At 41.3% G+C, this 27852-nt stretch overlaps 1 protein-coding gene across 1 annotated transcript; it reads right to left on the bottom strand.

Annotated features, from left to right (window-relative positions):
- Window positions 1-83: 83 nt before the first annotated feature.
- On the bottom strand, window positions 84-27852 carry zrsr2 (zinc finger (CCCH type), RNA-binding motif and serine/arginine rich 2). The gene is made up of 12 exons (XM_052015310.1): window positions 27767-27852; window positions 26954-27030; window positions 23812-23881; window positions 21833-21941; window positions 16903-16989; window positions 14329-14367; window positions 9148-9263; window positions 5215-5428; window positions 3941-3996; window positions 2341-2450; window positions 837-1713; window positions 84-455 (listed from the first exon to the last, which is right to left on the bottom strand). Exons 1-11 carry the CDS (start codon window positions 27799-27801, stop codon window positions 839-841), a joined length of 1788 nt encoding a protein of 595 aa, XP_051871270.1. The 5' UTR covers window positions 27802-27852; the 3' UTR covers window positions 84-455; window positions 837-838.

The raw sequence follows: 27852 nt of genomic DNA, 5'->3' as shown, positions 1-27852 counted from the left end.
AATCCACATGTACAAGGAGCTGACCAAAGTATAACCTGTATGATTAACAATTGTATTTCAATTTACATTCCATTTATAGCACTGGCAGCCACTGCATCAGTGCTGGTTCCAGCAGGCCTTTCCAAAAACTATGGCACACGGTAGAAATGCAGTAAATTTGTCATCTTGTTCTGAAACAACGAAGTAGGATGACAGCTTCCAGGTATAAGGAATCACAGCTGCTCGACATGTGTGGCATAACTTAGTGCCACACTGATCCTAGCTGTCAAAATATGCAAAGGATTCTGCACTCTTTCAGGATCCTTCAAGATGTGAACAGCATGCAAAGTCAGACCAGTCTTTCCCCTTCTACAACAGGATAGCGGTCCCTTAAAGAGTTTCTCTTCATCTTCGCAGTGCTTTTATGGGCAGCCGAAGACCAACACTCCATTGTAGTGCATCTTCCAGCACCTCGCCTGGAAGGATAAAGAAATGGAATACTGAATAACCACTTTACATTAGCATTTGTAGTACAGAAAGTTGAACGGTATTCATACTGCTTTAGTGCCATTTCCACTTACCTCCTTGCTGTTACCTACTCTGCTCAATCTCTACCTTTACCCCATCCCTCTAAGGGACTTCTCACCTAAGTCCATTTCACCCACCTGAGCCTCAAAATCCATCAGCTGAACACCCCCCCCCCCCCCCCCGTCCGTCCGTCCGTCCGTCCGTCCATCTCCCTGCCAATTACACCAGCAGAATCCTCTTGCATCCCTTGAAGTTGAGCAAAATGTAGGATTTTGCATAACATTGTTTTGTATCCTTGGACAAGTCTCAATATTTAAACAAAAAGTTACCTTCACACATCAACAGTGTCTGCTTCAATTGTGTCATCCAGTTTGACAGGTGTTGTGGTATCACTTGCAGAGCTCTTAGCACTAGGGGAAGTGGAAAGGCTTCTTACATCAGGATGGTCTAAAGTGACTTGAGTATCCTTTCCTATTGAACTAACTGGCGAGTGTCTGGGATCACTTTCTGGTCTTTTTGTTTTGGAGTCTTTTGATTTGTTTTCAGACCTGTTCTTGGCCTTTTTCTCTTTCTTTGCCTTCTTTTTGCTTCTTTTCTCTTTACTTTCAGATTCCCTCTTACTTTTTTTGTTCCACCCATGATGAGGACTTTTACTTCTAGACCGTGACCTCTCTGTCCCTGTGTCCTTGCTGTTGGACTGGTCTTGGCTTTTGCTCCTGGATCTAGATTGACTTCTGCTCGGCGACCGATCTAGGCTCCTGCTCCTTGACCTATATCGACATCTCTCTCTGCTTTTAGACCTCCTTCGGTCTTGACTTCTGCTCCGGGACCTTTGTGATCTGCGAACTTCTTTACTTCGGCTTCTGTGATACCTCTCTCTGCTTCGTGACCGTTTTCTGTCCTGGCTTCTACTCCTGGACCTCTGTAACCATCTCCTATCTCTGCTTCTCCTCCTTTTCCTTTCGGGCTCTCCAGACCTCCTCTTGTCTGGACTACAACTATACTTCCTCCTAGATCGACCGTGGTTATCGTAACGATGGCTCATTCGTTCTCGCTTCTCAGAGTACTTGTTAAAATAGGACTTCCTGCGCTCTGGTGATGTGCAAAGATCTCGGTCAGCCTCCCAAAATTCGCTGTTAGGATTCTTGAACACGTGGAGGAAGTTGCAGTGTTTCCCTCTAGGGCACTTGCGCCTTTCGTAAAGTCCTGTTGAGAGAGTAATAATAAAACCTTTTCTAAAATGCAACTGGTTTCTGATAGCATGCCATTATTCAACAACACTACAAGCTGTCCCCAGGTTATCAACACCCAGTCTACAGACACCCATACATACAAACGAGCTCCCATAACATTAAATTCAAAAGTGTGATGTACATATATATGTTCGTTCCTACAAATGACAACTGGTTTCTTCTCCTTCTCCACTTTTAGTAATTGTTCTTTTTTTAAAATCAGTCTTGTGCTTCTGATATCATTCATTACAATACTGTGGAGGTATGGTTACCGTATCAAGTGATTTTTATTGCATTTTCCAACTTACGTACTTCTGTAAAAAAAAATGGAACCTGTTCATTACCTGGGGATGACCTATAATTGATTTCAGATGGATAGGCCTAATGAAAACCTATGAAACCATAAACTGTTAACTCTGGCTATTAATTAGATTGGCAGACTTTAATAAGCATTTGGATCATTGTACAATAAAAGATGAAATTAGTAGCTGATGATATTATTTATGATAAGATCTAATTATAGATGAACATTAAACATTTATATCAACTCAATTGCTATGTACAGAAACTGCATTTACAAAAAAAACACTAAGGAACACACCACATATTGCTGTTTTCCATCGGGTGACAGGAGAGAATTCACACTGCAACTGTTTCCCCGCGTACCAACGCCCATTGAATAGTGCAAAGGCTTGTTGACATTCCTCCTCTCTGCAGCAAAACACAAACCGGTGTTAGCAACATCTGGTAGCACAGGACAGCAGAATACTGGATACAAGTAGAGTGGCAAAATGAGGTTTTGAGGTGAACAAGGGTGTGAGCAAAGGGGAAAATCTACACAAGATTAAAAACGTGTGTCTCCCCAATAGAAAACAAAATCAACTGAGGAACCAAGTAACAGTTTGTCCGTTTGCCTCCCATCTGATCAGAGGCCCCCATCTTGATACTGACATTCTCCCCGATAACAAGGGATGAAATCTCTGACAAGAGCATAAAGCAACAGCCATCTGCCTGCTCATGCCAACATGAGTGTCCTAAAAAACCATCTGAAGGACAAAGGAGGTCACCTAACTCCTCAGACAACATCAGCAACTTGATGAACTAGTGATTTAACTCAGGGTTGTGACAGGTTCTCTCTCACTGAATAGAAGTAGCTTAACCAAAAATATTCAGTGTCAGAGTCATACAGCACAGAAATAGGCCCTTTGGCACAACTCGTCCATGTCGACTGTTGCCCAGCGAGCTAGTCTTATCTGCCCGTGTTTGGCTCATAGCCCTCTAAACCTCTCCTATCCACGTACTCATCTAGATGGCTTTTAAACGTTGCTAATTTGCCCACCTCAACCACTATTTCTGGCAGCTCATTCCAAATACATAGCACCCTTTGTGTGAAGAAGCTGCCCCTGATGTCCCTTTTAAATCTCTCACTTCTGATCTTAAACTTATGTCCTCTTGCACCTGCTCTCTGGGAAAAAGACTACATGCTTTCACCTGTCTATGCCCCTCATGATCTTAGACACCTCTATCAGGTCACCCCTCAATCTCTACATTCCAGGAAATAAAGTCCTAGTCTATGCAACCTCTCCTTATAACTCAGGCCCCTAAGTCCAGCCAGCATTCTGATAAATCTTTTCCACACTCTTTCTAGTTTAATAACATCTCTCCTATAACAGGGTGACTAAAACTGTACACAATACTCCAAGTGCCACCTCATTAGAGTCTTATAAAACTGCAACACAACTTCCCAACTCATACTCAATACCCCGACTGAAGCCCAGCGTGTCAACCACTTTCTTCATCACCCTCTTCACCACCCTATCTACCTGTGATGCTGCTTTCAGCGAACTATGCACTTGCACTCCTAGTCCCTCTTTTCCATAACAGTACCCAGGGCCCTACCATTCACTGCAAGTCCTACCCAGATGACCTCTCAAAATGCAGTACCTCACATTTTTCTGGATTGAAAGCCATCTGCCATTCCTCAGCCCACATACTCAGCTGATCAAGATCCCCCTGTAATTTTTCATAATTTTCTACACTATCTACAACATTACCAATGTTAGTATCATCCACACTAACCATGCCTCGTACATTCACATCCAAGTTGTTTATATAAATTACAAACAATTTGTAATGTGGCAATGAAATATTTTAGTACATCTGAAATAAATTTAGTATAATGCAGAAGTGCATAGACTTACTTTTGATATTGAACATACACATTTCCTCTAAGGTGTGGCTCATAATTGCAACTGACCTGGAAATAGAATGGAGATTATAGCTTTAGATGGACAAAAAACTCACACTTTGGCTGCCAACATCTAACGTTATCAACTGGAGTTTGGCTACATGACCTAACCCTGATGGGACCCAAATAAGCATTGGATTGAGTCAACTTTAATTAAAAAGTATGCCCTCAGACTCCAGTTGGATCAGACCAGACTTGATTGCAGAGGGCAGTGTTTGCACACTACCTTAGGGTAGTGGGCTGAGCACGTGCTGGGAGGCTGCCAGCTTTGGGCCGGACAAGCAAGTAAAGAGTGTGACTGGGGGTGAGGCAGGGAGCCATCTCAAGCAAGGCCACCCAACTCCATCTGACTACATCATTAGGTTCAGGCTAGTAATCAAAAGGCCCTTGGGACTGGGTGGGTTCAGATTGGCTGCAGTCATGTCCAGCTTCAGTTTTATACCCAAGCATACCTTTACTATTGACCATTGCCATATTTCAATGAATGAAACTTAATGACAGAAATTAAGTTAAAAGTTTGATACTATATTTTTTTACCTTACAGATTTTAAAGCATTATTTCCAGTTCTGTCCAGCAAACTTAAGGAAGGTTTTACAGAGAGTACAAAGGAGATTAACCAGACTGCTTCTGGGCTGATTATAGCTACATTAATCTAAAGGATTGGACCAGGAAAGAACACAAGTAATCATGGATTTGATTATAATTTAGAATCACCAAGGGCTTTAGGTAGTTGGAGTATCGTGTGCAATTCTAATCTCTATAATAGAAATATGGAAGCATTGAAAATCATTCAAAGCTTACAAGATTGCAGAACAACCAACAGGAAATGAGGCTTTTTGGAAAAGGCAGCTAAAACTACCCGACTGGTCTAAAATTCTGTAGGGTTCTGATGCAGGTAGATGTAATTTTCTTGTTTCCCCATGTTTACAAGTGGGGAACATTAAAAGTGTCCAGAACTAGGGACATTAGATTAAAATAATCACTAATAAATCCAACAGGAAATTCAAGATAAAGGGAATGGTGAGAATGCACTGATGATTATCATAGATAGCAGCAGAGGCAGCCATACATTTAAGGGGAAGCTGGATAAATATGATGGTTAAAGGAATAGATGAGAGACAAGTTAAACAGAATGGGAACTGCCTCATGGAGCATAAATGGCAGCCTTACTCAGCTGGCCCAACCATAAATTCTAAATATGATGATGAAATAAATGGAAAAGATACCTTGAATTGTATAACTTTACCAATGCTCTTAAATTCAGGCAACACATCTTCATAGAATTCCATAAACTGCTGGTAAATGTCCTCTTCACTATGCTCCAGACCGGAATCAGTATCATAGTCATCTCGCCTACTTTCCTCCATGCCAAAAGTAATAAACATGGCTCTGATAAGAAGGGTCTGACTTGATGCTGGATAAACATGTTTACGAGAACATCTATATGAAGAAATGCATAACCATTGTTAGACATGAGCTGTTAAAAAAAAATCAGAAAATTTCAAAATAACTGCCTCTCTGACCTATGTACCACCTTAAACAAAAATGTTAAAAACAAAAATTGGCAGAGACTGGAAAACCGAAATAAAAACAAAAAGTGAGAAACACTCATCGGGTCAGGTGGCCTCATGGAAAGAAAAACTGTCAATGTTTCAGATTGGAGGCTCTTTAGACCCTTGAAAGAGTCTCCAAGCCAATTCCCCCTTCATCCTCCTCTGCTCCAAGGAAAATTAACCCATCCTATCCATTATCTCCTCATAACTGAAACGTTCCATCACAGGCAACATCCTGGTGAATCTCCTCTGCACCCTTTTCAGTGCAATCACATGCTTCCTGTGGTGTTCCGAACTTCACACAGTAAGCTGGTGGCCTTACCAATGTGTTATAAAGTTGTACCATAACACCTCTGCTCTTATATTCTATGCCCCTGCCTGTACATTCATCCCATTATGCATTTCTTTTTGATTCTTAAATGGGTCTTTGAATCTTCCCACCCTCTAATTAGTTGAAAGCCAAGTCTATAAACCAGTTATGCGATTCGCCAGGACAATGGTTCCAGCATGGTCCAAATGAAAACCATCACAAAAGAAAAGCTCTCTTTCCCCAGTTGTCCATGAATTGGAACCCATTTCTCCTTGTAGACAGGGTTATTTGCCTGATTAGTTAAGGCATAAAATAAAAGAGCAGCAAGGCCATGCTCAAAATGCATGAAACACTGGTTAGGGCTCAGCTAGAGATCTCTGTACGCTACACAATAAAAAGGACATGATGACACTCAAGAGGGTGCAGAGGAGATTTACCAGGATTTATTGCATATTAGTGGTGGGTAACTTATTGGAGAAATTCTGGGACTGTATAAATTAGCATTTAGAAAGGAACAGCCTCCTACTGAACAGCAAGTTTCTTGGATTCAAGCTAACTTTCCAGTGTCCTACTCAGAAGTAGTAATGACTAAAGATTTTGCAAGGTGTTTAAAGCTGCATATACCTACAAATGTTTTTTATGAGCTTACTGATCCAAGGGAGCAGGAGTGCTCTCTAGTGTCCTGATCTCCTGTAAGAATGTCAGCACACTGATCATATTTCATTCTCTATAAATCACACTGGATACACTGAAAGGTATTATAGGGTAGAGGAGGTTGCAGAGGAAGAGAAGCTCCTAGAGACTCCCAGCTCTGCTAAAACGGGTTCAATTCAAACCTCAGGTACTGCTTGTGAGGAATTTATATTTTCCTCACGGCACACGGGTTTCCCCTGGGCGCTGGTTTCCTCCCACACCCAAAAGGTATTCTGGCAGGATAATTAGCTATCCTAAATTATTACTAGTGTAGCTAAGTGGCAAAACGATCAAAGTGGAATTGATGGGCATGTGAGAATGAATAAGTTGCAGGGCTACTGGGAAATGAGAAATGACTGATGGGATTGCTCTGTTGGGAGTCAACGTGCACCAAAGGGCTTCTTTGTGTTATAATTAGGAAAAACAAAAAAAATCAATGGCAGATTATGTATAGTTAAAAGTAAACTATCCCTAACATTTCTATGCTGGAGAAACCAAATGCAGATTGGCTGATCACTTTGTGGCACCTACCCTCAGTCTGCAGGAACAACCCCAAGCTTCCATCTGCCTGTCACTTTAATTCACCATCGACTCCCACCAGATCCCTGTCCATGACCTACTGCATTGTTAAAAGGTCCAAAGCAAGCTCGAGGAACAGCACCTTACCCTCTGTCTGGGCACATTGCAACCATCCAGATTCAACATCAAATCCTTCAACTTTAGATAACATGCTTTTTCTTCCTGTCTACATAGGAACCATTTCTGCCTGCCATCTTTTTCCTTTTCCTCTACATACAGGCTGACCTGCTAGGTACGTAGCAGCACACAAGAACCACATCAGCAACAAATTACTTGGCCAAAGTACTTCATCTAATCCTACCTGTCACATGACTTCACTCGATCAGAAATTCTCTTTTTCCCCATCCATTGCCCTTACCCACTTTTGCTTACTCAGTCCTCACCCAGGGTGAGCCCTGAATCTCACCCTCGACCTCAGCCAGTCCAGATGAAGGGTCTTGACCCAAAACGTCAACTGTCCATTTCCCGCCAGAGATGCTGCCTGACTCACTGTGTTCCTCCAGTGCTTCTTGTGTTGCTGCAGATTCTAGCACCTGCAGTCTCCTGGGTCTCCACTTTAGTTGCTACCCAGACTAACTTTTTCTCTTTATCAGTTCTGATGAAGGGTCCCTCATCTGAAACTTCACCATTTCTCTCTCTGCAGATGCTGCCTGACCATCTGAGTTTTTCTAGCATTTTCCATTTTCAGCTTGGCTCTGTTTTTCTTATTCTACTTATGCAAGTTTGGTTTGCTGGACAGGTCCAACAACCTTACCACTAACAACACGTTACGTAAACCAAGAAGCTGAATGTGCTCTTTGCTGCTACCATTAAGTCTTTTCAACTCACCCTATCACAGACATTCCTGTTGTTCTACACATCCCACTTCCTCCCCACCTTCTCTCCTGCTGAAAACTGTTGTACCTCTCTCTTTCCCAGTTCTGATGAAGGATTGCAGACCTGAAACATTGACTGTTGCTCTTTCCACAGATGCTGCCTGACCTACTGAGTCTTTTCAGTGTTTTCTGATCACCATCATATAACTCACAGATGAGAGGGGCTGCAAGGGCCTGTTTGTGTGATGTACATTCCTACGATTCTACACATATAAAGTGTAATCATATGTACTCAGTAACACAAATTCTCCTGATTTGGGTAAATTTGCAGCACACATTGATAGAAGTCTTTACCTGCTAGGTTCTCCAGCATTTTTTGTGTTGCTGTACCAGAATAGTCTGGCTTCAGATAAATTCTGAGACTAATCCAAATTTACAGATCTAAAAAGCACATCACTTCAAGGACTTGGCCAGAATGGCTATGAAAAGTGTTACGGACTCAGTGAATGTCCCTTTTAGATAGAGAGAGAGAGAGAGTGTGTGTGTGTGTGTGTGTGTGTGTGTGTGTGTGTGTGTGTGTGTGTGTGTGTGTGTGGTGCTTAAGTCAACAGAAGATAAAGGACATAATGACATTGTTGAAGAAAGCAGAAGAAGAGAGCGAGAGAGAGAGAAGGGAGAGAGACACCAGCCTGCTAGTTTTCTCTATCGATGGATGAGAAACAATTACTGTGTCTGCCACTGAAATCCATGTATGGAAGTTGGAAGTAATCTGGTGGAGTTCACTTTGTTGCTGACCTGTAGAAGGAAACAGGTATCTGTGTGTGGACGACCACGATTCAGATGCTTTTCGGGGTGAGGAAGTCACTACCGAGTAAACACTGAAGTGTTGTTTGGGTTCCATCGTGAAACATTTGGACTTCGTAATTACTCTCTCTCTGTTTCTCTACATCTTCTGCTTTCTTCAACAACGTCATTACGTCCTTTATCTTCTATTGACGTAAGCACGCCCCACACACACACTATCTAAAAGGGACATTCACTGAGTCCATAACAAAAGGAATGAGACGCGAAAAGATAACACTTCATCACTTCAAAAAAGTGTATAGTTTAAAATATTCAATAGCGATACTTTAAACAAGGATAACAGTCCAGACTTTGGTCAGTTCTACCTACTTTAGAAGCACTTATTCCAAGTAGTGTTTTACTCACCTATCACCAAATCTGCAGGACCCAGTCTTAAGAAAGAATGGACAATATGACTTATCCTTTTCTGTCCCATAATCTTCTGGTGCTTCTGGATTATGCCACGTGCCACCATTCTCAAGCTTTTAGCAAAATAAATAACAATAATGCAAGTGATTAAGGATGAGCATCATTCAAAAACTGAAAGGTAGCAAAGATAATTATAGTGACAGACAGAATGAGCGTGCATGTGACCAGACTGAGAGCAGGAACTAACAGGAACAGTGAGTTAAGTTCCATGAGTTGAACTGTTCTTATTTACTTCACAGTGATGCCTAAGGTTCAATCCTAGGACCACAGCATTAATGATTTGCACATGAGAGTACAGACAAACTTGTCTGGTAGCATTCTTGACCCAGGTCAGAAGGTTGCAGGTTCAAGTCCTAATTCAGTGGCTTGATCACAAAAATCTACACCAGTTAAATCAAGGTCCTGTTTGCTTTCTGCAGTGCATAAAACAATCCCTAGGCACAATTATGAAGAATCAGGGAATTTAAACTTCAATGAACACATCCCTCATCAACAACCAGTCAACAGAGTTATAGACAGGGCTTTAACCTCATTAGTAAGGCGGAGTGTTGTAGTGATGGGAAGTTTAATAAATCAGAAAGAAATGAGAGAGCAGTGGTTCAAAATAGTTAAGGGAAGGATGAAATTAAAAGCATGGCAGGTAAGGGCACAACATATAAGCAAAACTGTATGGCAGAAAGTGAATTCAGGACAAGTAGCAATGTAAAATACCACAGTTTAAGGCTCTTTACCTAAATACATGCAGCATTTGGAACAAATAACACAAACAGAAACAAATGTGTACGAGTTAATAGGTACTAGAGATGTGATTGCAGGGCTGGAAACTTAATATTCCAGATTATTCGATGTTTCAAATGGATATATAAAAAGAGGGTAGCTAAGGCACTTGTGAAACTCCTGGAGGGTGAGACTGAGGAGTTAATAACAGGAGACAAGGAAATGGCAGATAATTTAAATCAATGCTCTGCATTAGTTGTCATGGTGTAGGACACAGCAAATGTCCCAAAGATAACAAATGGGCTAGTTTCAAAAGGCGTGGAAGGACTTGTAACAATCCGTATCACAGGGGACAACGCATTGGAAAAAACTAACAGAATTAAAGGCAGACAAGTTGCCAGGGCCCAATGACATCCAAGGGTTTACTAACAAAGTAGCTGCAGAGATGGTATTGCCATTGTTGATTTTTTTCTGAACACAAGAGTTGTGGAAGGATACTAGTAACTTAAGTACAGGCCAGTGAGCCTTACATCAATAGTAGGGAAATTACTATCAAAAATTCTAAGGGACATGATTTATGTTCAATTGGAAAAGGGGAAGTCGGCATGGTTTTGTGCAGGGGAAATCCTGCCTCACTAATCTGATTCAGGGTTTTTTGTGGAGGTAATTAAGAAGATTGATGAAAGCAGGGTGGTAGATGCGAAAAGCTATTGACAAGGTCCCACACATTAGGCTAGTCCAGAAGGTTAAAGCACATCGGATGGCAAAATGGATCCAAAATTGACTTGATGATAGGAGACAGAGTCGTGGTGGAGGATTGCTTTTTGACTGGAAGTCTCTACCTGGTGCTGTACCACACGGATCGGTGTTGGGACCTTTGTTATTTATAACATATATACCTGACTTGGATGAGAATGTAGGTGGTCTGATTAGTAAGTTTGCAGATGACATGAAAATTGCTGAAGTTGTAGATAATGAAGAAGGTTGTCCAAGGATACAGAAGGCAGGCACAGTAGTGTAGCGGTTAGTGTAACGCTATTACAGCACCAGCGACCAGGGTTCAATTCCTGCCACCATCTGTAAGGAGTTTGGACGTATTCCCCGCATCTGTGTGGGTTTCCTCCGGTTGCTCCGGTTTCCTCCCACATTCCAAAGACGTATGGGTTAGGAAATTGTGGGCACGCTATGTTGGCACTGGAAACATGGCGACATTTGCGGGCTGCCCCCAGAACACTCTACGCAGAAGATGCATTTCACTGTGTGTTTCGATGTACATGTGACTAATAAAGATCTTATCTTACATAGATCAGTTGAAAAGTTGGGCAGAGCAGTAGCAGATGGAATTTATTCCAGACAAGTGTGAGGTAATGCTTTTTGGGATGTCAAATGCTGGGTGGACATGTACAGTAAATGGCAGGAACCTTAGGAGCATTGATGTACAGAAAGACCTTGGGGAGGAAATTTAGTTCCCTGAAAATGGAAACCAAGGTGGATAGGGTAGCAAAGATAACATTAGGTTTGCTTGCCTTCACAGCCCCAGGCTAAGTATAAGAAATGGGATATCACATTACAGTTACACAAAATGTTGGTTAGGCCACACCTGGAGTACTGAGCACAGTTCTGGTAGGATATGGTAGCATTAGAAAAAATGCAGAAGAGATTTGCTAGGATGTTGCCTAAAATGGAGGGCTGCAGATATAAGAGTAGATTGGATTGGCTGGGGTTGTTCTTACTGGACAGTAGGAGGATGAGGGGTGGCCTGACTGATGTTTATAAGATTATGAGAGGAAGAGATAAGATAGCAGCCAGAGTCTTTTCCCCAGGGTACAGGAGTCTAAAACGAGAGGGCATAACTTTAAAGTGAGAGGAGAGAACTTTAAAGGAGATTGAGGGGTAAATTTCCTCACACAGCATGGTGGATATATGGAACGAGGTGGTAGAGGCAAGCACAATCACAACAGTTAAAAGGCATTTGGACAGGTACTTGATAGGAAAGGTGTAGGGTGATACAGGTCCAATGCATGCAAGGGGATTCGCTCGGGTATCATGGTCAAAAGGCCCGTTTCCATGCTCTAGAGCTGTGGGGTTCAATTTGAAAGAGCGGGAATAATGAACAGCACAGTGGGTCAGCTGGTACAGCTGCATCTTCACAGGTCCAACAATCCAGGTTCATCCCTGACTTCCATTACTGTCCATGGGGCCAAATTAATGGGATTACAGTAGGATTAGTAAACATGGGTACTTGATGGTCAGCACAGTGGGACACGGGTCCATTATCATATTGTATGATTCACTACTCGATATGAAGAGAAGATGAGGCCTGGGGCAGATCAGCCATAATCACTTTGAATTGTTGGCCAGGCTTGAGGCCAAGTGGCCTATTCCTGCTACTTTCTGGTATCCTTGTGATTATCATGCCTGTATAAGTGTTAAATGACAGCTTGCCATGCACTTCCCATATTACAAAAGTATCCACACTTTCAAGGTACCTCATCTTTATGGACAACCTGGTGCTGTGAACAACCTTTTAATTAAAGGCCTTTATGATGAATGTTGGAGAACAAAATTTAGAACAGGAAGAAGGCTGGGCGAGATTTTAATTGAAGTGTATAAAATTATAAAGGACTGATTTCTCTGGGCAGAGGAGTGAAAAAACCGTGGGGCAAAGATTTAAAGCAACTGGTGGAAGGAGATCTGAAGAGGGTGGTTGAGATCTGCACGTCTCTGCCTGACAGGATGGCCATTACCATAAGACATAGGAGCAGAATTAGGCCACTTGGCCCATCGAGTCTGCTCTGCCATTCCATTATGGCTGATTTATTTTTCCCTCTCAACCCCATTCACCTTCCTTCTCCCCGTAACCTCTGACGCCCTTACTAATCAAGAACCTATCAACATCTGCTTTAAATACACCCAATGAATTCCACAGATTCACCACCCTCTGGCTAAAGAAATTCCTTCTCATCTCTGTTCTAAAGGGGTGTCCTTCTACTCTGAGGCTGTACCCTCTGGTCCTAGACTCTCACACTACCGAAAACATCCTCTCCATGTCCATTATATCCAGGCCTTTCAATATTTGGTAGGTTTCAATGAGATTCCCCCTCATCCTTCTAAACTCCAGTGAGTACAGGACCAGAGCCATCAAACACTCCATCAAACCCTTTCATTTCCAGGATCAAATCTTGTATACCTCCTCTGAACCTTCTCCAATGCCAGCACATCCTTCCTTAGGATATGGGACCCAAAACTGCTCACAATACTCCAAATGTGGTCTGACCAACGCCTTATAAAGCCTCAGCATTACGTCCTTGCTTTTATATTCTAGTCTTCTCAAAATGAATGCTAACATTGCATTTGCCCTCCTTACTACCAACTCAACCTGCAAGTTAATCTTGAGGGAGTCCTGCACTAGGACTCCCAAGAACCTTTACACCTCTGAGTTCTGAATTCGCTCCCTGTTTAGAAAATATTCTACTCCTTTATTCCTTCTACCAAAGTGCATGACCGTACACTTCCCTACGCTTTATTCCATCTGCCACTTCTTTGCCCGTTCTCCCAACCTGTCCAAGTCCTTCTGCAGACTCCCTGCTTCCTCAACACTACCTGCTCCATCACCCATCTTTGTATCATCCGCAGACTTGGCCAAAGCCATCAATTCCATCATCCAGATCATTAACTTTTAATGTGAAAAGTAGCTGACACAACACCAACCACTGTGGACACCACTAGTCACTGGCAGCCAACCAGAAAAGGCCCCCCTTTATTCCCACTCTTTGCCTCTGCGAATCTGCCAATCTTCTATCCATGCTAGTATCTTTCCTGCAATACCCTTGTATCTGAAGAGCCACGATGAATCTCACAGCTGAAAGGTGGGATTCTTCTTCAAGTTCAAGTTACTTTACTGTCATTCATCCATGCTACAAAAACACATGGCGGAACGAAATGTCATTTCCCCCAGACTCACACAACAGAGGACATACATAGAACAGAAGACATACAATAAACACAACAAAAAAAAAGAAAAAAATAGTGCAAGGACAAATAGTACAGAAAATGGTATATACAAAATATAAATTTAGTGCAGAGTTAGTGCAAAACCGAGTTGGACAAGAGAAATACAGCTCAGTGCGTTGTACTCATTGTATAGACATGTTCAGCAGCAGCCAAAGTTCTTATACGCCGTTGTGCAAACCAGAGCTTTTGACGTAGTCTTTGATCAATGCAAACACCATGGGCTGAGGACCCTCCTTGTCATACGTCTCAGTGACTAACCAGCATTTAGTTGTTCAGTGCAGAACAGATCCTTTATACCTATTCAGCTACGGACAAGACTTTACCAAACAGTTTCCATTTAACATAATTCAGTTTAAATTGCATAATTGTTCAAAAACCAGACAGTACCTGACTTTCCGCCTGATCCAGCATTTTCTGAACAGCTTCCTACAAATGGTGTAAACATAGTACTGGTAAAAATCCTGCAGTATATGTCTGCTACATATCTGATTCTACTTGTTAAGATTGAGAGTTTTAGAAAGTGAATTCCCGACTGTCAAAATATCCAAGTTATTCTAAAGCAACTACATTGAAAACCACAAATATACAGGCTATCATTTCAATCCATTTACCAAAGTGAAATACAGGAAAATCAAAAAATGTACACAGCCACATAGATATTAAGTGCCTGGTATGTGACTAGCTCAGTCCTTATTTGATAGGTGCTCAAGATTGCAGCATAGATCCATTGAAAAGTACTGAAAACACAGAAGGGATAGTGCTTTTCCTTGTTTATGTGTAGATGACAAAACTAGATACCACTTCTGTATGAATTTGGCTCTAGCAATTGATCTCAATACACGTTACAAGATTTGAGTAAACTGGTCATGACTAAACACCAAGGTCATGAGCCAAAAATGTTTCCATTAGTAAATCTTTTACGTTTTGCATAGGGCAAGGTGACCTTTTAAACAAAAAATCTGTGAAATAATTGCTAGTCGCATCTGTTAAGTATTTCGAAAAAGATACGTCTTGATGAATTAGTCAGTAAGGACGAGCGGTGGAAACTCTTTCGTACAGGACTGTTAAGGAATATCATTTGTATAGGTCCAGATAATTTTCATTATGTAAATACAGTGCTGACACAACAAGAAACATTATTTAAATGGTAAGGAGTATTGCAGTTTCTGTATAATTCCTAAGGTTTATAAATTACTCTTATACAATCAATTTATTCTTTGTAGTCTGTACTATGTTGGCTTAACCTTGGAAAACATTGGAATCTCTGCAACTTTTAATCATAATATTTTCTCAAAACTGACCCACAGACCTGGAGCTACCCACCATCCTCCCCCATAGGAAAATATGGAATAGAGTCATCTTATGATCACACATTGTACAAGAAAAATGTCAGCTTACTGAAGTACTTCCTGGTGCATAATTTAAAATAAGATAACCAAGTTTTAACAGATTACAACTCAAACTTGCTGCTGACATACTTAATTCCCCCCAAACCATACTAACACCTTACAGTGAAAACTAGTTTGGCTCTTCACTAAGGAAAAACTGATTCAACAGTTCATTATATTTTACTTAATACACTTTTTGGCTCTAAGCTTGAACATTATAGTTAAAAAAATTGAGAAAAACTATTCCATAATGAATATGAATTACAACAGAGTTCAAATGTGATCTGTCCAAATCATCTCACCTCATAACCACACAATAATGCACAAGGATTTGATCCCGAAGACAATCTGTTCTACATTCCTACCACTGTTGCCTTTGACATGATGAAGATACCATTATATTACCAAATTCACCTGTTGCTTCTATTAAATTCAAAACAATGGATTGAAATGGATATGCTTTAACAACTCAAAATTTCAGAACAATTCATTTTTAAGTATAAAATTAGCTTTAATTCAATCAGAAATGATAAGGTCACGCAGGTCTGAAGCTCAGCAGCGGAAATAAAAACAAAATCACTGCAAACACCAAGTGGATTCAGTTCTCAAAGTGATTTTGAAATACATCAGTTTAGCATTTTATTAAGGATTACACTGACATTAAATGCTAAAAGACTGATCACTAAGAAGTTTACCGACCACTAGGTCTGTTAAGCTGTGACTCAGAAAAATGTACACCTTAAAAGGAAAAGTTCTTGTAAATTTTTTGGAACCACACAGGTCAATGCTCTGAACGAGGGCTTTTTTACTTCCCTCAACTGTATCCAAATTCAGTTTAAACTGATAGGAAGTAACCCTGTTTGCCTGCTAGACTGTAGACTGCTTGCAGGCCTGTGGCAGAAAATAGCTCTTAAATTGGCAATCTCACACAAGATAGGTGATGAGAAATGAAACCCTACCATAAGATCATAAGATATAGGCCATTCAGCCCATTGAGTATGCTCTGCCATTCAATCATGGCTGATTTTTTTTTAAACCCCATTCTCCTGCCTTCTCCCCATAACGCTTGTATGTTCTCCCGTGTCTGCGTGGGTTTCCTCCGGAGACTCCGGTTTCCTCCCACATTGGAAAGATGTACGGGTAGGTTAATTGGGTTTAAAATGGGCGGCGTGGACTCGTTGGGCTGGAAGGGCCTGTTACCACGCTGTAAATAAAATTTAAAAATTTAAAATTTAACCCCCCCTTACCAATCAAGAACCTGTCAATCCCTGCCTTAAGACCATAAAGTATAGGAGCAAAATTAGGAGATAAAGAAACAGAATTACTGCCACTACAGGGCCTTGAAATGTACCTGCTACTAAATATGCCTTAAATGACCTTACAGTACTTAATTCTGACCTCAGATGCATGAAGTAAAAAAATTCGCAGGACCCAGCTTAATAACAAAATGTGTACTGCATTATCTTTGTCCACTAAGTTCTATTTCAAGCCTAAATGCAGAATTTTTAAGATCCCAAAATGCTTTTTGAAGAGGATATATGTTGTGAATTTATCCTCCAAGAGCTGGAATCACCTCTCGTTCTCTCCGCTCCTGACGTTTGTGCTCTACTTCCTCCTTCTCTCGCATCTGCTGCTGTTCCCATTCTTCTCGGATTTTTCTCTGGAGACAGAAAATAAGCACATCACTGTCATACCTCATTGCACAAACTTACACCAATGCTGAAAGTATCTCATGTTTAATGTCAATCTCGCTTTTCAGCTTCATGTTCTAAATACAAATTAGAATTTTGAATTTGACTAGAATCATATTTTGTCATTCTCTAGAATATTTTGTACTGTGTCAGAAATAATGTAAACATACTTGTTTTCCCATGGTGCAAGCAGACTGACAAAGCTGGGAGTGACAATGTAAATGAAGTTAGAAGTGGCTAAATTACACCATCAATCTACACGCAAAAGCAAAATCTCCTCTCATGATTAAATGCATATTGCATTATCCCGTGTATAGACAGCATGATTATTTCATTTAATTAAGATATTGTTTCCTCTCATGGAGACACGCCATTCATGAAAATTGAAAGCCCAAAATATGAATTAATGGTCAGATCTTTTTGGACCTGGCCTGACGCCTGGAATTGCTGCCAGCAGTCCCTGCCTACCTACACTCGCTTGCACTAGATGAGCACAGCCAATCTTGCTGGCCTTCTGCGCCCAGGATTAAGGTAATCAAATCTAGACAGCCAGCAGGTTCCAGACACCATAGTCCTGAGGTCACACCCTAGAATGCCATGTTAGAATGCAAGGATGGGGGAAAGGCTTGGGCTTCTGTCAAAGCTGTAAAGCTGCCTAACATTGAGGCACTGGAAAATTAATTAAAAAGAATTACATTTTAAAAAATAAAACAAAACATTACAACATTAAAAATAATTAAAAATAAAAACTTACATCCCCTATTCCATATACATAGGATTCAGAGACACAATGCTGGGGAATCTCAGGCTCCACTGCTGGAGTACACAGAGTTGCTTCTGTCACTCAGCAGCTCTGGGACTTACTTCCATAGGAATAAATTAATGGCTGAATACCCCACAGCCAGCAAGATTTGATTTTTTTTTAAATATTAAAAAAGACAAAATTACTAAAGTAGATCCAGTGTGATCCTGGATTTTCAATGCTCTAGGTAAAATGGCAGCTATACAAACTGAAGTTTCGAGAGTTTCTTACATCTTTTTAAACACAACCAATTTTTCAATGAAAATCTTCATTGTCTTCAAACATCTGCACAGCAAGCTAATTTTGTACTACTGCTTGGTTTGGCCAAAGATCAAGATGTCTCTCCCAGGTGCAATGAGATTGTTCATCTCAACTGGCTTGGCTATGTTAAGTACACACCTGCACTACAATCATAGGAAACTGAAGGAAGACGAGGCTCTGTGGCCTTCAACCTGCTCCATCAATCAATATTATGGCTGAACCTGAGCCTCAAACCATTTTACCATCCAATCATTCCCTTAAGATTCCAAGAATCCACCAATTTGATCCTCACATATATTCAGCTACTAAATATCCATAGCCCTGGGAGGTACTGAATTCTAAAGAGCCAGCTATGCAAATAAGTTTCTCCTCATCCCAGTCCAAATTAGCTAATCAATTATCCAGAGATTATATCTGGACTCATCAGCTGAAGGAAACAGTGCTGCTGCAACTACTCTTGAAATTTATTCCCATGACAGAGCTTGGAATAGAACATTTGCTTCAGGGGTCTAGGATCAAGCTGCAAAAATCAAGCTGCTGGAGGAACAGCAGGTCAGGCAATATCTGTGGAAGCAAAGGAATGGTTAATTTTTTGGGTCAAAACCCTATAGTCTCTCTGTGTACACAAATGCTACCTGTCCAGTGGAACCAACTGAGCCTCAAAGCTGGGAATGTTAGCAATGAGTAATGAGACCACAAAATCCAAATACCATCCTTAACTATCTTAGTTCACAAATTGTTTACAGTATACAAGCTTACTCAGCTTGTCAAGTCCAAACTGGTTCTACATAACTACAGTCCAGCTGGTCCCATCAACTCCACCCCACACCCTCCAAGTAGCCCTGCACATTATTTCCTTTTAGACACTTACTGAGTTCCCATTTGACTGAAACAATTGAATCTGACTCCAAAGACATCACTTAACTGGGAAGAGTGCAAGGATTTGTGAGAATGTTGCCAGGACTCTAGGGCCTGAGGTATCAGGAGAGGTTAGGTAGGCTGAGATTTTATTCCTTGGAGCTAAGGAGACTGAAGAGTGACCTTATAGAGGTGCATAAAATCATGAGGGTAGTAGATAAGGTGAATTTAGTCTTTTTTCAGAGAAAGGGAATCAAAAGCTAGAGGGCATAAGGTGAGAGGGGAAAGATCTAAAAGGGACCCAATGGGCAACTTTTTCCACCCAGAGGGTGGTACATACAGTGGCATGCAAAAGTTTGGGCACCCCTGGTCAAAATTTCTGTTACTGTGAATAGCTAAGCGAGTAAAAGATGACCTGATTTCCAAAAGGCATAAAGTTAAAGATGACACATTTATTTAATATTTTAAGCAGGATTACTTTTTTATTTCCATCTTTTACAGTTTCAAAATAACAAGAAAGGAAAAGGGTCCAAGACAAAAGTTTGGGCACCCTGCATGATCAGTACTTAGTAACACCCCCTTTGGCAAGTATCACAGCTTGTAAACACTTTCTGTAGCCAGCTAAGAGTCTTTCAAATCTTGTTTGGGGGATTTTCGCCCATTCTTCCTTGCAAAAGGCTTCTAGTTCTGCGAGATTTTTGGGCCGTCTTGCATGCACTGCTCGAGGTCTATCCACAGATTTTTCCATGATGTTTAGGTCAGGGGACTGTGAGGGCCATGGCAAAACCTTCAGCTTTTGCCTCTTGAGATCGTCCATTGTGGATTTTGAGGTGTGTTTAGGATTGTTATCCTTTTGTAGAAGCCATCTTCTTTTCATCTTCAGCTTTTTTTTTTACAGACAGTGTGATGTTTGCTTCCAGAATTTGCTGGTATTTCATTGAATTCATTCTTCCCTCTATCAGTGAAATGTTCCCCGTGCCACTGGCTGCAACTCAAGCCCAAAGCATGATCGATCCAGCCCCGTGCTTAACAGTTGGAGAGGTGTTCTTTTCATGAAACTCTGCACCCTTTTTTCTCTAAACTTTGCTCATTGCGGCCAAAAAGTTCTATTTTAACTTCATCAGTCCACAGGACTCGTTTCCAAAATGCATCAGTCTTGTTTAGATGTTCCTTTGTAAACTTCTGATGCTGAATTTTGTGGTGAGGACACAGGAAAGGTTTTCTTCTGATGACTCTTCCATGAAGGTCATATTTGTGCAGGTGTCGCTGCACAGTAGAACAGTGCACCACCACCCCAGAGTCTGCTAAATCTTCCTGAAGGTCTTTTGCAGTGAAACAGGGGTTTTGATTTGCCTTTCTAGCAATCCTATGAGCAGTTCTGTCAGAAAGTTTTCTTGGTCTTCCAGACCTCTACCTGACTTCCACCGTTCCTGTTAACTGCCGTTTCTTAATTATGTTACGAACTGAGGAAATGGCTAACTGAAAATGCTTTGCTATCTTCTTATAGCCTTCTCCTGCTTTGTGGGCATTATTTATTTTAATTTTCAGAATGCTAGGCAGCTGCTTAGAGGAGCCATGGCTGCTGATTGTTGGGACAAGGTTTGAGGAGTCAGGGTATTTATTAAGCTTTGAAATTTGCATCACCTGGCCTTTCCTAACAATGACCGTGAACAAGCCATAGCCCTAATAAGCTAATGAAGGTCTGAGACCTTGATAAAAATTATCTGAGAGCTCAAATCTCTTGGGGTGCCCAAACTTTTGCATGGTGCTCCTTTGCTTTTTTCACTCTAACATTGTACAAAACAAAAATAATACACTAAATTGCTTAAAATGTTGAAAAGAATATTTCATCTTTAACTTTATGACAGTTCATCTTCTACTCACTTAACTATTCACAGTAACAGAAATTTTGACCAGGTGTGTCCAAACTTTTGCATGCTACTATATATGGAATGAGCTGCCAGAGGAAGTGGTTAAGACAGATACAGTAACAATATTTTAAAGGCTCTTCAACAAGTACATGGATAGGAGGGATATTGGCCAAATGCAGGCAAATGAGACTAGCTTAGATGGGCATCTTGGTCAGCATAGACAAGTTGGGCTGAAGGGCCTGTTTCTGTGCTGTATTACTTTATGATTCTACAAAACTACTATCTCAGCAGTGTATTCCAGACCCTAATCAGTCACTATGTAAAAATTGTTTGCCCTCATGTCACTTTTACTTCTCTTGCCAAACACCTTCATTCTATGTCTCCTAATTCTTGACCTTTCCGCCAATGGGAATATTCTCTTTACCTACTCTATGAGATCTGCTCTCAACTTCCCAATTCCGAGGAGAGTAACTCCAGCTTCTCCAGTTTGTCCTCATAAATGAAACCCTCATCCCTGGAATAATTTTGGTAAATTTCCTCATGCTACTCAGCTATGGATAGATCCTATTTCTGACAGGTCTTACTTCTCAGTGGAATTTATACTAGTTAGAATTTTGGCAAGCATTTAAATAAATATATTTAACTGTAAACAAAGCTATGAATCTAATTTTCCAAACTACTTTAGACATTGCATTCTTCATACTAACAGTTTTACGTTCTTTAATTCATATATGTTGAATTCCATACAAAATTGTATCACATTATGATCAGTTCTCCCTAGAGAAACCCTTATTATATTACTAATTAACCCATACTTTATACAATAGCAGATAGTTTGCACAATCAGATGCCACCAAATAAAATAGTATCTGAATTGCTAACTACACATCCCTTTTTAAAGATGCATCCAGTTTCACCCCAGTTTATCCAAAAGGCAAATGGGATAGACTGCCATTCTAATCCCACTGCTCTCGACAAAAATAATTAATTCATGGTGCTAAAGAACTAAAATCAGATTACCTCCTCCTCTTCCTGCCTTTTCTGTGCTGCTGCTTCCTTTTCCTTTTTTAGTTGGAACTCCTCCTGTGCCCGCTTTTCTTTTTCCAACCATTCTAAATGCAAACGTTGCCTAAAAAAGGAAAATGTATTGTGATACTTTACTACGAGACCATAACAACAGTGCTGAATTGGAATCTCAAAATATAACTAAACCCATACAATTTCCATCCTATGACTAATTGTAGTTTTAGTACAATTCATTTTTCATTCATTTATCATCAATTCAAACTAAAAGAGAAAATGCTCAATTTAAGTGCAGCATTCCTTAATTACTCATTAATAAGGAGAGACAGGGGAAGAACTGTGATGGAGATGAAGAAAACTGATAGTGGGCACCCTCAGCTAGGATTTTTGAAGGCCAAGAGTACAAGAATATATTGACAAAGGAGGCAATAGGCCCTGGAACACCATCATCCCACCCAATCCTTTTATCCCTCAATTCCCCTCGAGTCCAAGAAATCTTTTGAAATTCCAAAAATTCACAACTCCCAACCAAAGTAATTTTTCATCTTGCTTCTAAGAAGTTCAACATCTTAATGTGTAGAACTAATTCTACACTCTATCCACCATCTATACATTAAAACCTTCTTAGAATTGTGCAAGTTTCAATGATATCATCTCACATTCTTCTAAGTATGCTATACAATCCTACTCAATCTTGCAGATATGGATGACCATCATCCAGTCATCAACCCAGTGATTCTGTTACTCCACTTTCAAAGCACATCCTTCCTTGGATCCAAGCACCAAAACTAAATTCACCATGCTGTCCAAGCCACAATAACCCCTGTAGTTCAAAATTCTATAGTGACTTTGAATATACTCATTGATAGCATCAACAGTTCTCCTGGGTACAAGTTGTCAAAGATTCATAATACACAAAAGAAAACAAAAATTCTGCTTCATCTCAATATTAAATTGCAGATCCCTTATCCTGACACCAACACTCATAGATCTAAACTCCTCCACTAAAAGTATTCTTGTAACACCCATCTTGTCATGCTCCCTCAGAATCTCAAATATATCAAAGAGGTCATGTCTTATCCTAACCTCCAGAGTATGTGCCCATTCTACTCAACCTATCCTCATGGGACAATCCCATTTATTCCAGGAAGTGCTAATCTGGTGAACCTATTGCAAAACTGCCTCAAAGGCAAGGTAATCCTCCCCTAAATATGGAGACCACAACTCTATCCAGTACTCCAACACCTTATAGCTGCGGGATGAATTACTTAACTTTGTGCCAACATCATATTACCTGCAATACCTGAAAGCCAGCTTTATATTTCTTGTACGAGGACCTCCAGGATTTTCTGAACATAAACACTTAAATGACACTCCTGCTTTTCTATTGTTTCTATTCAAAGTGTATAACCTCACATTTCACCACTTTATAAGCCTTTATCTTAATCTAATACCATCCTTAACATACAAAATGCTGGAACATCTTATGTGTTGCTCCAGATTCCAGCGTCTGCAGTCTCTCGTGTAACATGTTCAGTCAGCCATTCCATTTGGTCTCAGGCTTGTACAAATGCAGCAAGATTCCTTATTCCTCAAGTATAATCGTGTACACAGACAGCAGGATAAAACTAGGGCAGTGAATCTTCTAGAAGCTTGATACAGATAATACTCCTAGTTCAGGTCCATATTCAAAGATCACTGGCACATATAAGCTTAAAGACCAAAATCACCCCAATTTAACTATTAGGCCAGCCCTGGCAAAGTACAGTAACCCATAATACAAAACACAGACAACTGCGACCATCAGGTCTTTTTAAAAAAGAAACTAGTTACCTTTCTTTTAAAAAAATGTAGTTTTCTACTAACATTTCCAATTAGTTGATGAATCTCTCACCTTAGCAATAAGTGAAACTTGTAACCCATTTATTGCATTAAAAGAAATGAAAATATCCTCTTCACCTCAGAGGACCACTGACCTTTCAGCCTCCAACTCTTTTTCTTCTTCAAGCTCTTCTGCCTCTTCTACCTCATCTTCACAAGCTAATTCTGGAATTCGTTGAAAATAATTATATTCTTGTAACTTCACAAACAGGTGCAAGTATAAAATTCAAGTGCCCTGGTTTGTATCAAATCAAAAACTGATGAACATATTATTAGAAGTAGTCCATCACGTTTCCTTTTTTTTTATATATCAAGGCCACTATGAGAAAAACACTAGTTACTAATAAATCTCCAATCAGGCATTTTACTGTAATTGTAAAAATAAAAATAAGTAATTCCCAAAAAGGCACTAAAAAGCTGACATTTTGCTACATGCCACATCACACTCATTTTGATGGCCGAAGTACAGTAAAACTCCAATAATCCGCTATCTGATTTTTAGAAAATCCTGAAGGTTTGTCATTTGGCTCACTTGGTTCCATTTCCCTGTGCTCCCCTTAAACTCACTGGGCCCTGTTTCCCACAGTCCCTTTAGACTTGCCAGGGCCCCATTTTCCATATTTCTTTTTAAACTCGCTGGGAACCCATTTCCAGTGCTCCTTTAATCTCACCCGAGTCCATTTCCAGCACACCCTTTAAGCTGACGGGCATCCCGTTCTACACTCCTTTTAAATTCACTGGGGCCCTCCTCCCTTTATATTCACCTTATTCACTGGAAAATTCAATATACTATATAACATTTTTTAAAAAGTGAATTAAAAGTGTTTTAACATATTAGTAGGAGTAAGATCCAAGAGTTTGAAAAGTTTTCCCACCTGGCACCAAAATCCTGAAGGTGCCAGATTATTGGAGTTTTACAGTATTCCGAAATACAGAATGCAGAGTTTGTTTCCCTCAAATACTTTCAGGTAGAATTCTGGTACCAAAAATTAATTTTACACTGTTACAGATCGATCCACAGGTCTTATTTGTCAACAGCAGCTCTTTGAAAGAGCTATCCCACTCCCCTCCTCTTTGCCTGTAACTTCCTCCCTACAACTCCAAGTTTGATATAGTTTAAAAAAAACATACACATTTTGACACCTGAAACAGTAACTCTGTTTCTCTTTCCACAGATGCCTGACTTGCTGAGTGTTTCCAGTGTTTTCTATTTTTATTTTGAAAGCTAAGTGTGTTCTCCCCTCAGTATGCTGTGAAAATACAACTCTACGCTTGAATCATCCAAGTTTCTTCTGACCTGTTGGCTCCAAGGAAGCACCAATTAATCCAACAATTTGAATGAACTGGAGCTCATTAAACTTGTTTCTTGTTACCAAGACACAGGGACAAACAGAAGCACCCAAGCCTTGTGCAGAATATTACTAAGTTAGTTACAAATTTCAGAAGACTGCAGATGCTGGAATCTGGAGCAAAGAAACAAACTGCTGGAGGAAATCAGCAGGTCAAGAAGCATCTGTGTAGGCAAAGGGATAGTCGATGTTTTAGGTGGAGCCCTGTATCACTCTCCAAATTACAAATTTCAGTCATCTTGAGTTGAGAGGGGAAAGCTAGGGAAACTTAAAAGTTGGTATGAGAAATTCAATTAGGAGTTACTCAATTTAATGACACTGGGTAACCAAAAAGGTAGGGAGGGCAGGGCAGTGGATGTTGTCTATTTGGCCTTCAACAAGGTCCCACATTGTAGGCTGGTCTGAAAGATTAAGTCCCATGGAATCCAGGGAGAGCTAGTTAGGTGGATTCAAAATTGGCTTGAGGGTAGGAAGCAGAGGGTGTTGGTTGAAGGTTGTTTCTCAGAGTGGAGACCAGTAACTAGTGGTGTGCTGCAGGGGTCAGTGTTGGGAACCTCATTATTTATAATAAATGATTTTGAAATGAATGCATAAGGCTTGATCTGTAAGTTTGCAGATGACACAAAATTAGGTGTCGTCATTGATAGTGAAGGTTATTGTAATCTGCAGGGGAATCTTGATCAGTTAGGGAAGTGGGCCGAGGAGCGGCAAATGGATTTCAATACAGGTAAGTGAGGCGTATTTTGGAAAGTCAAACCAGCGTAGGACTTACACTATGAATGGTAGGGCACCAGGGAGTGTAATGGAACAGAGGGACCTAGGAGTTGAAAGCAGTGTCACAGGCAGGGTGATGAAAAAGGTGCTTAGCTAGCTGGCATTGAGTATAGGAGTGGGGACATTATGTTGCAGTTGTATAAGTCGTTGGTGTACTGTGTACAGTTTTGGTCACCATTATAAGAAAGACGTAGTTAAACTGGAAAGAATGCAGAAAAGATTTACGAGGATGTTGTCAGGACTAGAGGGCCTGAGTTACAGGGAAAGGTTGGCCATGCTAGGTCTTTACTCCTTGGAGTGTAGGAGAATGAGGGGTGATCTTATAGAGGTTTATAAAATCACAGTAGCAGTCTTTTCCCCAAAGTAGGGGAGTCCAAAACAAGGTGGCATAGATTTAGAATGAGAGGGGAAAAGATTTAAAAGGGATCCGAGGAGCAACATTTTCCACGCAGAGGGTGGTGAGTATATGGAACGAGCTGCTAAAGGAAGTGGTTGAGGTAGGTACATTAATATCACTCGAGCAGCACTTGGACAGGTACAGACTGTAGTCGGCATGGATTTGTTGGGCCTATGGGCCCGGATCTGTGCTGTATTACTTTAGGTGAATAGTGAAAGGTAATCTAGAATTTAAAACAAGGAAACCTGTAATTACTGATAGTCATAGGTGGTGTGTACACAGCGATGAACAAATGGAGAGTTGCTCATGCACTGACTAACTACATTCATGCTGCATCTACATATCTACCCAAGGAAGTTATAAATCACAATTATTACTATTTATAGCTTAGAGTGGCAATCCAGCCCAAGTAAATTCTCACCGCAACAATAGGGTACCTAATCAGAATATATATTTTAATATCTCATTTCAACGAGAGATACTCCTTTCGATTTGATGGTGCGTCACAATAAAGGGTGACGCCTACATTGTACTTTCATACAGAGAGCTGTTTGACACTTTGAGGCAACTGTGTCTGTTACTATTTCACCCACCACTCCCCATATTAATTGACTTTAAGAATGGTGTACATTGGGGATTTGATTTGGATTGAAATTTTATATTCTTTCCCAATTTTCTGGTGCACTGGAACCCAAAACAAGCGTGATGACCACCAACCTTCTCTCTGTTTGGCTGCTGCTTGCCGCTTTTTCTTACGCTTTTCTTTCTTCAACAAGGCCCTTAACTTCTTGTGGCTGTAATAAAGAAGTTTCTTTAAAAAAGCCAATGGATCCAAAAGCTCCTCATCCATCTCCAACTCCGCCCACATCTCCATTCCAACTGACTCCACTTTCCCTCACCTATTCCCAGACTAGCCCTCCAGTAACCAGTCACCCCCCTGGCTACCGGTTGAATTCGGAGAACCACAACCATCACCAGGGTCCCCAGGTCCCATATAGCCCCAGGATCCCCACACCCCGGGGTCCCCAAGTCTCACAGCGCCAGGATCCCCAAACCCCGGGGTCCCCAGGTCCCACAGCCCCAGGATCCCCACACCCGGGGGTCCCCAGGTCCCACAGCCCCAGGATCCCCATACCCCGGGGTCCCCAGGTCCCACAGCCCCAGGATCCCCATACCCCGGGGTCCCCAGGTCTCACAGCCCCAGGATCCCCATACCCCGGGGTCCCCAGGTCTCACAGCCCCAGGATCCCCATACCCCGGGGTCCCCAGGTCTCACAGCCCCAGGATCCCCATACCCCGGGGTCCCCAGGTCCCACAGCCCCAGGATCCCCATACCCCGGGGTCCCCAGGTCCCACAGCCGCAGGATCCCCACACCCCGGGGTCCCCAGGTCCTATAGCCCCAGGATCCCCACACCCCGAGGCTCCTCAGATCCCGGACCCGGACCGCCACAACTAAACTCCTGCTAACCAGTGCGTCTACCTAACCCCACGCCAACAGCAGGACCGAAGTCTTAAACCGGGCTCCGCACCTCAGCTTCTGAATCGGCACTCCCGCTGCCGCCATCTTGCCGCCTCGTTGTTGGCGTGGGTCACGTGGGCGGCGACGCCGTCCTTG

The sequence above is a fragment of the Pristis pectinata genome, chromosome 4 (genome assembly GCF_009764475.1).
Source record: "Pristis pectinata isolate sPriPec2 chromosome 4, sPriPec2.1.pri, whole genome shotgun sequence".
NCBI lineage: Eukaryota > Metazoa > Chordata > Chondrichthyes > Rhinopristiformes > Pristidae > Pristis > Pristis pectinata.
This window is presented reverse-complemented; position numbering and strand designations above follow the sequence as displayed.